Source organism: Sciurus vulgaris, assembly GCF_902686455.1.
Source record: "Sciurus vulgaris genome assembly, chromosome: 10".
NCBI lineage: Eukaryota > Metazoa > Chordata > Mammalia > Rodentia > Sciuridae > Sciurus > Sciurus vulgaris.
The window spans coordinates 76,507,364-76,519,498 of NC_136470.1; the positions used below are offsets into that span (position 1 = coordinate 76,507,364).

A 12,135-nucleotide genomic window follows, 5' to 3' on the forward strand; every position below is an offset into this window, starting at 1 on the left:
ACCCAAATGAAGACCTTACCCCATTTGCTCCCTTTGGTTATCTTATGATACTTGCTTAGAATATTTTCCAATCTGCCTCTTCATTGGTTACTTTAGAAAACCTAATTAGAATACTGCTCATTTTACTCCCATTGGTCATTTTAAAATTTGAACCTGGGGTGGGAGTTGTCATGGTGATAAGTCCTCAGAGGCAGTTGTTGTCATGGTTAGGGGATTTATTGTAAATAGGGACAGGACTTGTCTTGTCCTCTAGTGACTTCTTTCTAATACCCTCTCTCCACCATCTTGGTGTACCTGAACTCCTACCTAACACTACATTCAAATCACCAATATTTGTGTACCATTCTTTCCTGGGGTATCAATTTTGAACATTATCAGTAGCTGCCTCTATGAGATTCATCTCACTTAGCACTAACCTTCTTCCATTTTTTCCACATAAGAATATCAATAATAGCAGGCTGGGGAGATAGCTCAGCTGGTAGAGTGCTTGCCTCACAATCACAAGGCCCTGAATTCGATCCCCAGTACCGCAAAAAAAAAAAAAAAAAAAGAATGTCAATAATTTTAGTTGGTCATATGGATAGCTTCATATAATATACCTATAGTTTATTTCTTGTTCTGTCAACTATGAACCATACTTATTGACTTTATTTTGTAAGATAAAATATTAATTTCCTACTCTTTCCTTCAGCTGTTTTGTATTCCTCTCTCTCCAACCAAAGCCTTTAAACAGTTGTAATTTTACTCTAGGTGCTAATTTTGTCTTCTGCTTTGTTGATATTTTTTCAGTCATAACTTACAGACTGTAAAGGGCAATGATCAGAAGTATATAGCCTGATGAATTTTTACCTATGAAAATCTGTGTAACAACTACCAGAAGGATATTAAAAACATCTTTAGCATCCAGAAGGGTCTCTTGTTCTTCCCCTAGTTGACTTTCCTCCAAAGACCCACAGTCTAACGTTAATCACCTCTATAGATCAATTTTCCCATTCTTCAACTCCTACAAAAATCACTGGACAATATGTACTCTGGCTTCCTTAACTCATTATGTTTTTAAGGTTAATTTGTTGAGTGTTTCAGCAATTTGTTTATTTTTATTGCTGTGTAATGTACCATTGTGAAAATATATTGCCACACAGTTATCTATATTTATATTGAAAAACATGTGGATTGCTTCCAGTTTGGACCATTATGAATAATGCTGCTCTGAACATCTTTGTGGTGGTTACAGGTCCTCAATTCTATTGAATATGTATCCAGGAGTAGCATTGCTAGGTCTTAAAGTATGTCTGGTTTTAATAGATACTACCAACTGTGTGGGCGCCTTTGTCATAAATCAGGTGAACAAATATGTGCAGATCTGTTAACAGATTTTTAAAAAATCTAATTACACACTCTTTACAAAGATTTTTATGGTGTGCACACATTTTTCATGACTGAATAATACTTTATTGGGTAGTTTACTCAATAATTACAATATTGTTGGGTATTTAGGTTGTTTCTGATTTAAGATTATTAGTCAATACTATTATAAACATTGTCCTGTAATACACTAAACATATATCATTACTATTTTGCTTTTCTCTGACTACTCAGCAGGTTCAATATTTTCCCATGTGCCCTGAACTATATTAACATCTTCCAGTTTCTCGGCAAAAGTTTTGTTTTTGTTATCAATTTTGTTTATATAATAATCATCTTAAACTTGAGTACACATTTATTAAAAACATTTTCCTCCAGCTGGGCATGGTAGAACGCACCTGTAATCCCAGCTATTCAGGAAGTTGAGGCAGGAGGATGGCAAATTTCAGATCAACCTGAACAACTTCGCAAGACCCTATCTCAAAATAAAATGCCTGGGGATGTAGTACAGTAGTAAAGTGCCCCCAAGTTCAGTTCTCCATTTATAAAAAAACAAAAACTAAAACACAAACAAACAAAAAAACACAATCCTCCAGTCTGTTTGCCATTTTTTTTCCCATTCAGGAGTTTTAACATTTTGCATTGAATTCGACCATCATTCTCTCTGTGATTTCTTGGATTTCCGTAATGCTTAGGGATGGTGTTCCCTCTCCAAAGTTTTAATGAAAACAAAATTCTATACTTTTTCTTTCTTTCTTTCTTTTTTTTTTTTTTTTTTTTTTTTTTGTGGTGCTGGGGATTGAACCCAGGGCTTTGTGCTTACAAGGCAAGCACTCTACCAACTGAGCTATGTCCCCAGCCTCTATACTTTTTCTATTTTCCCTGTTTAATTTTTAAAGACATATCTCTTTATCCTATCTGGAATTATGTATGGTAGGCTTTATTGGTACATTCATGATAATTTTATTCACACATACACACTCACACATACCTATAGTTGCATAACTGATGAATTATATAAAATATCCTCTGTCATGTTTGTGTTTCAGAAGTTTCAAGAAAAGCCAGAATAAAAAGAGCTGGGGATGTGACTTAGTGGTTAAGTGTCCCTGGGTTTAATTCCCGGTACCGAAAAAAAAAAAAAAGATTTTTTTTTTTTCCACGGAGGATGCACCTGTGTTTATTGTAGCTGTAGCCAAAAGAACCAAGATTTGGTATCAATCTAGTGTCTATCAATAGATGAATAGATAAAGAAAATGTGGTATATATACATCATGAAATCTTGTCATCTGCAACAACATGGACAAACATAGAGAACATTATGTTAAGTGAAATAAGTTGGGCACAGAAAGAGAAAAAAAAGCGTGATCTCAATGTGAAATCTGAAGAAGTTGAACTAATAGTTGGGCAGAGGGTGGGTTATTGGAGAGATACTGGTCAAAGTATATAAAATTTCAGACATGAGGAATAAATTCAAGAGATCTATTGTATAACATGGTTATTACAGATAATAAAAATGAATTATAAGCCGTGTGCGGTGGCGCACACTTATAATCCCAGTGACTTGGGAGGCTGAGGATCATGAGTTCAAAGCTAACCTCAGCAATGGTGAGGTGCTAAGCAGGTCAGTGAGACCCTGTCTGTAAATAAAACACAAAAATAGGGCTGGGGATGTGGCTCAGTGGTTGAATGCCTGGAGTTCAATCCCTGGTACCCCTCCCTCCCAAATAAGTATTATATACTTGAAAATTGCTGAGAATAAATTTTAAATGTTCTCACCAAAACAAAATATAAATATGTGAGATAATGAATGTATTACTTAGATTGATTTTACTATTCCACAAATGTATACATTTATCAAAATATCATGTCATATATCATATGTCTACAAATTTTGTCCATTAAAATTATTTAAAAATTTCAAGGAGGGAAAGTAAAAATCTTTTTTCTTTTTTTTTCTTTTTTGAGCTAGGCAAGAACTTTACCACCAATTTACATCCCCAGTCAAGTACTTTTTTAATAAAGGAGCAAAACCAATGTTTTAATGTTAACTCACAGGGACTACTGGAGCAGTATCCAGTCTTCAGCAGTATCTAGTCACCAGAGATCTAAGGAGTTCCTGAGAGGGGGACTTCAACTCAGGATGAATGGGGTTCTTGACATATACCACAGAAATGAATTTAAGGATGTGTGCATAGACAGTTTAATTTAGGAAAGCAGAGACACATTCAAGGGAGAATATGGGCCATCTTGAGAGCAAGAAGCAGCAGGTTTGAGGTGATAACACAGAGAGACAGTACCAAGGAGATGAATGAGAGGTGAAGTCAGGGCATCTGTGGGTTTTATGCCAGTTTTCCCTGCACTTGCACATTGCTCTAACAATGTTTTACTTTTAGTGTCCAAGGACACGGACTGGGTTGCTCACAGTTTCTTGTTTTGCATTCCAAGGGTTCATGGTCATGTCTTACACTCAATAAATAGTGGGTGGCTCAGTTAGTAGAGTGCCTGCCTCACAAGCACAAGGCCCTGGGTTCAATCCCTAGCACCAAAAATAAAATAAAATAAAATAAAAAATAAAAAAATAAATTAGTGGGTGCTTCTTTTTGGAGACTCAGTAGTTCTTTTTTCTCCATATCCCCAAATTCCTATATCAAACTCACTGGAATCTACTTCCCCTTTCTATTCTACCCCTTCTATTCTAGCATTGGGTCCTGTGGAAATTACCCTCATGGCCATCATGACCTTTCTTGCCCTGGGCTCAACTGCCATCTTCCTGGAAGATGCTGTCTATCTGTACAAGAACACCCATTGCCCCATCAAGAGGAGGACTCTACTCTGGAGCAGCTCTGCACCCACGGTGAGGGCCCTGTAGCTGCCCTTTGGGAGGGACTGGGAAGTAGAAAGGGGCCATTTTGAGACTTTCTCTAAACCAACAATTCCTGTCAGCAGAGATTTGCCTGCCACTACCTGGGGATAGGGGATATAATTTGAGCTCCACTGACTTGGAAAGCCAGTAGGCAGTCCAATTCTTTTTTCTTTTGGTACTGGGGCTTTAATCAAGGTCACTTTACCATTGAGCCACATTCCCAGTCCTTTTTAATTTTTTAAATTTTGAGACAGTGTCTTGCTAAGTTGTTTAGGACCTCATTAAATTGTTGAGGCTGGCCTCGAACTTGCAATCCTCCTGCCCCAGCCTTCTGAGTTGTCAGAATTACAGGTGTGCACCACTGTGCCCAGTTTAGGCAGTTCAAATTCTTAGGCTGCTAAGATGACTGAAGAATCTGCTTAGCTCCGTGATCCCACATACTACTTCCCTGCCACAGTATTGCTGTTGAAAAGTAAGCCTCCTTCCTGTACTTACAGGGAGTGGTTCCAGAGTATAGGAAATAATTTTGCATCACAGGGTCATTTTCAACTCTACCCTTTTGCTGTAGGGCTCCTAAGCTCACTCTACAGCCATTATATTGGTCCTTGACTTATTATTTTTCCGGTTGCAACTTTGTGTGTGTGCGATCGGATGGAACTCAAGCACACCCACTGCTGAGTCATAATCTCAAGCCCTGCCAGCAGCAATTTTTAAGGACCAGCACCTCAAATGTATATAAAACTCTTGTTTCCTTGAGGCCTTGTCACACAGTAGGTTGGAGCTATGTGCCCCCTGCCCTAACCTGCTTCTTGCTCCTCTGCAAACAGGTAGTTTCTGTGTTCTGCTGTTTTGGTCTCTGGATCCCTCGTTCCCTCATGCTTATAGAAATGGCCATAACCTCGTGAGTGTTTGGTCCCACCCCCACCTCTGGGTGGCCATTTCCCTGGGGTTCCCGGTGCTCTCCAGGACTCCAGGGTCCATTTCTTTAATGTTAGTTATTAGCGAATCCAGCCCTTACTAATCTGTGCCAATTCAAGGCTTTCTGGTTCTATTCAGGGAGCGCCTTATTACGGCAATTCCTCTGTCATCTCTTTCTTCCTGATCACCAAATTCCCTTCTCCCCGGCCCCTGAACTCTGTCCTGTCTCTCTCTCACTCCTCTTGGGTTACATATCCAGAATGTCAGCCTCTATGGTATTCCCCTCAGTAAGCCCCAATTTTCCCCACAACCTTTATCTCTTTAGCAACAAGGAGTGTCCCCTCTGCTGTCCCCACCATACCACTTGCAATCCCACTCTCCTCCCAACCTAGGTTTTATGCCGTGTGCTTTTACCTGGTCATGCTGGTCATGGTCGAAGGCTTTGGTGGTAAGGAGGCAGTAATGAGGACTCTGAAGGACACCCCAATGAGGATCCACACAGGCCCCTGCTGCTGTTGCTGCCCTTGTTGTCCTCCACTCATGCTCACCAGGTAAGGTGGGAGGGAGAGGCATTCTGAAACAGGTGAGCAGCCTCTTCCTACGCTCCCTCAAGAGCTTCTTCTGGCTCTCTAGCTCTGCATCAGGCTCTTAAAGTTGGTCTTGTGTGGGACAAAGCCAGTGATAAAGGGGTGGGCCTCCTACATCCAGGACCTACACATGGGCACCCATCCCCAGGGAAGAGGAAGCAGGAGGAGGAGGACTCCTGAACTTCAGCCCACTTCCCCACAAACTTTAGCCATAAAGAGAAAACTGGGTTATTTACTTGCCCACTTCTGCCCATTTTGATTATGAGTTTGAGATAACACTCTGATCATTCTTGCTCAAAAGGCATAATTCTAGAAATAAGTGGGAAACAAGATGATTTCCAGTGCTCTCAATTTTGGCTTCTTCCTTGTCCCCATCCATTTTAGTGTCTGTTGGCCATCTAGCTTCAGCCCCAGAGCCCAGTGAGGAAGCTGGGCAGTCTTGGGGTGGTTGGTTTGTGGGTCCATCTTCCTAACCCTCTTCCCTCCTCAGAAAGAAGCTTCAGCTGCTGATATTGGGCCCTTTCCAATATGCCTTCTTCAAGATAACACTGAGCCTGGTGGGCCTGTTTCTCATCCCTGATGGCATCTATGACCCTGCAGATGTAAGCCAGGAGTAAGGGGCAGCAAAGTCCTAGACTCATTTAGTACCCTAGAAATAATAGCTGGAGCCACAGGGCCAGGGTGGCTGTGGAAAAGTAGAGGTTCAGGGGTCTGGTAGGGAGAGATGAGACTGGAATAGGCCAAGGCTTTGGGCTTTTTATTTTCTTTCCTGACATGGAAGGGGAGAAATAAAAGGAGAAAAGAGCTTGCCTCCTCCCCAACTGACTACTTTCTGGTCTGCCAACAGATTTCTGAGAAGAGCACAGCTTTATGGATCAACACTTTACTTGGTGTGTCCACCTTGATGGCTCTCTGGGCCCTGGCCATCCTTTTCCGTCAAGCCAGGCTGTACCTGGGTGAGCAGAACATGGGAGCCAAATTTGCTCTCTTCCAGGTAACTATGCTCTTGGGGAGGGAAAAGTATGTTTAAAAATAGAGCTACAAATGATTGGGGTTAGGAGGTGAGACTACAGGCTAAAAGCAGGACTGAGGAGCTTCCTCTTAAACTTTGGGTTGCCCATGATATTTGGAAAATGGTCTCTCCCTACGTATTTTTTACCTTTCTGTGCTGTAAGAGTCTCCCAGGGTTACCCTAACAAAATATCACAAACAGGTTGTTTAAAACAACAGAATTGTATTGTCTCAGGGTTCTGAGTTCAAAATCAAGGTGTCAGCAGGGCTGCACTCCTCTGAAACCTGTTAGGAAGAATCCTGCCTGTCCTCTTCTCTGGTGGTGGCCATAGTTGCATCATTCTGATTTCTGCCTCCGTCGTCACATGATGCTCTCTCTTCATGTGTCTTTCTTCTATTTTTATGACACCAGTCCTATTGGATTAGGGGCCCACCGAATTCCATTATGACCTCCCCTTACCTAATTAACCTATAATGTAACACTCTGGGTACTGAGAGGTCAGGACTTCAATATATCTTTTGGCCATAATACATGCATTATAAAGCCTTCTTAAAATTTTTCTACCTATTACTTCCTGAAGTCCTATAATCTGTCAATGCCGCCAACAGTAGCACTATTAACAGCTATAACTATTAACTACCCCACACCATGTGCTAGGCACTTTTCATATATTACATGTAACTTTTTACAGTAATCCTAGGGGTCATTATTATTTCTATTTTACAAAGAAGGGCACTGAGACCCATAGGTGTGATGAGGCTTGCTCAGGGATGGAGTTAGATGGATCCAGGTCTGTCTAACTCCCAAGTTCACATTCCTTCTCATCATACTGCCTATTTATCTTCACACCTCTTCAGAAAATTCTCTCAAAGACATTTGTTCACCTCCTCTTTTTTTTTTTTTTTAATTGTCCATCTGTAGCCATGGTTAAGATAGGGAAATAAGTTCTTATTTCTTGTGAGTAACTCTAATAAAATATTGGATAGACGATGACGCCATAATTTGTTTAAAGATTAAAATTCTACAAACGTTTCATCAGGTGTGAATCCCAGCCCTCTTAACTGCACAGATCTAACGGTGGGCCAAATCCACAGTGGAAGAACAAGTCCTGGGTGGCCAGCTGGCCTCTGTACCCTGGCTGGCAAGCGCCTTCCCAACCATCCCCTCTCTTCTGTTTTGTAGGTGCTTCTTATCATGACTGCCCTGCAGCCTGCCATTTTCTCCATATTGGCCAATGGTGGACAGATTGCTTGTTCACCACCATTTTCCTCTAAAACCAGGTCTCAAGGTGAGTATATAAGGGCTTCTATCCCATTGTGAGATGGATGAGATGGGAGAGGGTTGGGAAAGAAAGGATCTTGGAACAGAGGTTAGGCCAGCCTGACTTCTGCTGAGAATATTCAGAAAAGGGTATCCAAGAAATTTGAGCAGAGGTTTTAAGGAGACCATGACCTTACTGATCCCACAGCTTGAGGCCGGTCCTGATGGCCAAACCAGGAAGTCATGGATTTAACTCCCAAATCCATGGGAGTGGGTTGGATGTGGGTCATACTAAAGAAGGAACATTAATGCTATCCCCAGATCACAGAAAGCCAAATCTGGTTCTAGCTCTACCATTAATCTACTTTGTTGCTTATAACAGTTTCTCTGGGTCCTGGTTTGGGGATAAATTGGAGAAACTTTTGCTGAACTCATACACCAGGGCTGCAAGTGGGATACCTACCACCTCTATAACTCAGTATAACCTATGTTATATTTCATTTCACACTGTAGTGATGAACTGCCATCTTCTTATACTGGAGACTTTCCTGATGACTGTGTTGACACGAATGTACTACCGAAGGAAAGACCATAAAGTTGGGTATGAAACTTCCTCGTCTCCAGACCAGGACTTGAACTTCAAAGCCTGAGAAGAATGGCTTGGACAATGATGGGAGAGATGTTGTATGAAATAGGAAAACATGAGATTTTTTTCACTGTCCTTCACCTTCACCAAATTGGAAAGGCTCTCATTGTCAGAACAAGCTGGCAGATTACATTTGACTCTAGAGATGGAGGCAAATTATGTAGTAGAATGAAACTGTTTTGGATACTGCACAGGGAAGGTATTTTAAGTTTTGTAATAAACAAGACAGAATCTAAAACTCTGTAACTAGGCACATTGCCTCTGTGGATGCCACTATTTATTAGCCCTAGAAATTTGTGTGCTGAAAGTTCACTGCGAGCTTCCCTAAAGCAGAAGAAAGGGGAAAGAATATACAGTAGTTGTTTAATATAATAACAGAAGACCTTGGCTGGGCAATATAACCCAACATCTCAAAAGAGCCAGGCTTCTGGTGAATAGATGGAAGGTTTTCTTTCCTTATAGATGTGTCACTGGGCAATGATGATAACAGGCATGGGATGTCTTGAGCTTCCCTTTATGAGAATAAGCTTTTTCAGTCTTTTATGCCAAGGAGGAAAAGTAATCACCTGATAATATTGAAGCTTGATTTTTGAGGAGAGAGATTAGGAATCAAAAGTCAAATTGAGAATACAAGTAAAAGCCCCCAATACATAAAACATCATATATAAGTATATCAGGTCAAAAATCCAGGAAATGGAACACTCAGGTAAAACCACAGTGCCTTTATTTGGCTATATGACAAATGCCAAAATAATGCTGAACAAATTAGTAATAGACAAGAAGATGATATACTGAACCCTGACTGAGGAAAACCTCTCTGCAGACTCACACTGGTGATGGGGTGGACATTCATGCCAAAACTGGCAGTTCTTTCCAAGGCTTTTTTGTTTTCAAGATTCTTAATACAAAACTCCCAACCAATCAATTCTCAGTGTTCACAATGGTCAGTGCCTCCCAAAAGAGGGTAGAAGGCCCACTTCAAATGTAAAGGGACACAATCTGAGTCATCCAAATGTTAAACCTGGAGCTTTTATTTCTACCCCAATCTGAATACTAACATAAAACTTTGGCAGATAGAAAAATCTTTCCTTTTAAGAAAATTAACACTTAAAAAGTATAATCATAAGAACATATTCTACTTATTTGGAAAAATAGAAGCTAGGGACCACTTTTTATCCCATAGCAATCTATGAGAGAAAACAAGAACAGTTATTATGACTGTGAAAAATATAACCTTTAAAAATACTCATATTGGTAAGCTTAAAAAAAATACTATTCATTTTTAAAATATTCTTAAAAGGGAGTTTTGTTTTTTTTTTTTTTTATCTGTATTGGTTCAACATTTGGTGAGTATATGCTGACAAAAAAAATCTAGAAGGTATGGCTTTTAGAGAATTAAAGAAAAGCAGCAAAATATAATTTGGAAAGATTCTAGGTAAGGGATATGGAACAGGGTTTAAAAGGCAATGAGCTCCAGAAAGTAAGTTAACCATAAGTGAAGATAACCCAGAAACAAAGTCCTGGGGAAACCATTGTAGAGAGACATCCTAGGGACTGCCTGAATAGCTGTGTGGTCACAAGTAAAATAACTCAGGTGCTACCTAAATTATCAGCAATCAAAAAGGATTTAAAAAGTTCCACGATCTCCCTCACATTTTTTTTTCCCTTCATCAGGATTTTCAACATTCTCACATCTCCAACCTTCTTACTCAAGCCTCTGCAGAGTAAGGGTCTTTGGCTTTAGCTATCAGAAGCAGCTGCAGCAGTACAAGTATCCATATATGTTCCTTTAGCTTTCACCTCTATTCTGAGCATAGTTGTGAAAATAGCAAACTTTCTGCACAAGCCCCTCAATGTAACTGCTGAAATGACACCTCCTTAGTCATCAGTTATAGGGTTTGTCTTCAGCCTCCTTCTAACTTATAGACAGGCTCTGAGGCTAACCATCTTTTGAGGCTCTCCCATCTTTGCCACATCTGGTTCATCAGGGCTGACTACTTTCTTGTGTGGAATTAGGGAAACAGTCCCACAGTCTCAAGCATTCACATTTTTTTTTTTTTTTTTTTTTTTTTTTTTTGGCGGTGCGGGGGATTGAACCCGGGGCCTTGTGCTTGCAAGGCAAGCACTCTACTGACTGAGCTATCTCCCCAGCCCTAAGCATTCACATTTGAAGAGCTACAGATCATAGGCATAGTCATGGTGTACAAACCTCTAACCTCATTTAACTGGAACAAATGCACAACAATGCACCATTCCAACAGCACCTTTTCCGGCACCTAGGATCTCATTTACCCCAAAGTATCTAATGTGCCACATCTTAAAAGGTTTTTTTTCAGTCCAATTATCGGAATATGCTAGTGTCAGGAGACTAAGGGAGTAAATGGGCAAGGGAGCCTTCTTAACATGCATGCTGACTTAGTAGTGGCACAGACATGTCAGCCTAGAGGCCCTATTCCATACCAAAAGCGGCCCACTGAGAGCAGAAGAGGAGCACCCAAACACTGGGGCTCAGACAATACTCCTGAGAGGGCCTGCAGGGAGGAAAATCACATCGTGGGCATCCATCTCCCTTTTCATTCCAGTATACTTAGGGAATGTGTGCTTTGAGAGAACAAACAGGTGGGTGTCAGCAGGAACTTCAATGCCTTTATATACCAGGGAGAATAAGGCAGAGCAAAAACAGTGGCAATTCCCGAAGAGGGAAGACCAGAGCAGAAGTTAAAATATGAGTTCAAATAAAGCTGCATAACGTAGGAAAACATTAACTTCACTGTTTCAAAGAAAGGATTCTAGGTCAAGGCTTGCATGAACCAGATTTGACAGTAAAAAACATCACTTCATGAGAAGAGTTAGAAGTGTAGTTTCCATGGTTCATCAGGACAAGAGTTGGCTCTTCTTTGTTCCTCTCTTCTGCCTGTCCTACAGGTCTGGGTGACCTGAATTTACATGTCTAGGGGCTCCTACTGTGTAGGCAGGCAATGATCCTAGCCCCTGGCCCTCAGGCAGAAGAATGGCCTTTACCAGAAAGGGTTTAGGGAGGGGACTATGAGATGCTCATAGTCCTGGCAGAAGGGCAAGAAAGAAAGAGAAGATGTGGTTTTCGTTGCTGAAAACACTAAAGCTCCACCCCCACAAGGGGTATTTTATGAGTGATAGGGGTGAGGTCTGGATATAAACAATCTTCCCCTTAATCCAGCTACAGGATTACTGACAGTTGATGGTCTGCTAGGTTAGGTAGTGGAGGAGAGAGATAATATGCTAGGGGATTAAAAAATTTGATCATGTTCAATAGCAAGTGTTAACACATCAGCATTCTCTGATTTGAAATTCAAGTGCTGAATTTATGCTGGGAAACCAAGTTGGAGGATGGGGCCATAACCACCAGCCCCAGGTAAGAAAGGAGAAAACCTACCACCCTCTTATAATGCAAACCAATGCTGGTGGCTTTCTGGAGGAGTAGTAGAGATAAGTCCCTATCAGT

The 12,135-nt window shown here is 40.8% G+C and overlaps 1 protein-coding gene across 1 annotated transcript in view; it reads left to right on the forward strand.

Annotated features, from left to right (window-relative positions):
- Positions 1-10,108, forward strand: part of SLC51A (solute carrier family 51 member A) — a 120,059-nt gene extending 109,951 nt beyond the window's left edge. The window contains exons 7-13 of the mRNA XM_079156302.1: positions 4,068-4,222; positions 5,059-5,132; positions 5,542-5,700; positions 6,227-6,338; positions 6,584-6,730; positions 7,931-8,036; positions 8,522-10,108. Coding sequence (XP_079012428.1) covers positions 4,068-4,222; positions 5,059-5,132; positions 5,542-5,700; positions 6,227-6,338; positions 6,584-6,730; positions 7,931-8,036; positions 8,522-8,658 — 890 coding nt within the window. The 3' untranslated portion in view covers positions 8,659-10,108. The remainder of the gene's footprint in view (positions 1-4,067; positions 4,223-5,058; positions 5,133-5,541; positions 5,701-6,226; positions 6,339-6,583; positions 6,731-7,930; positions 8,037-8,521) is intronic.
- Positions 10,109-12,135: the final 2,027 nt, after the last annotated feature.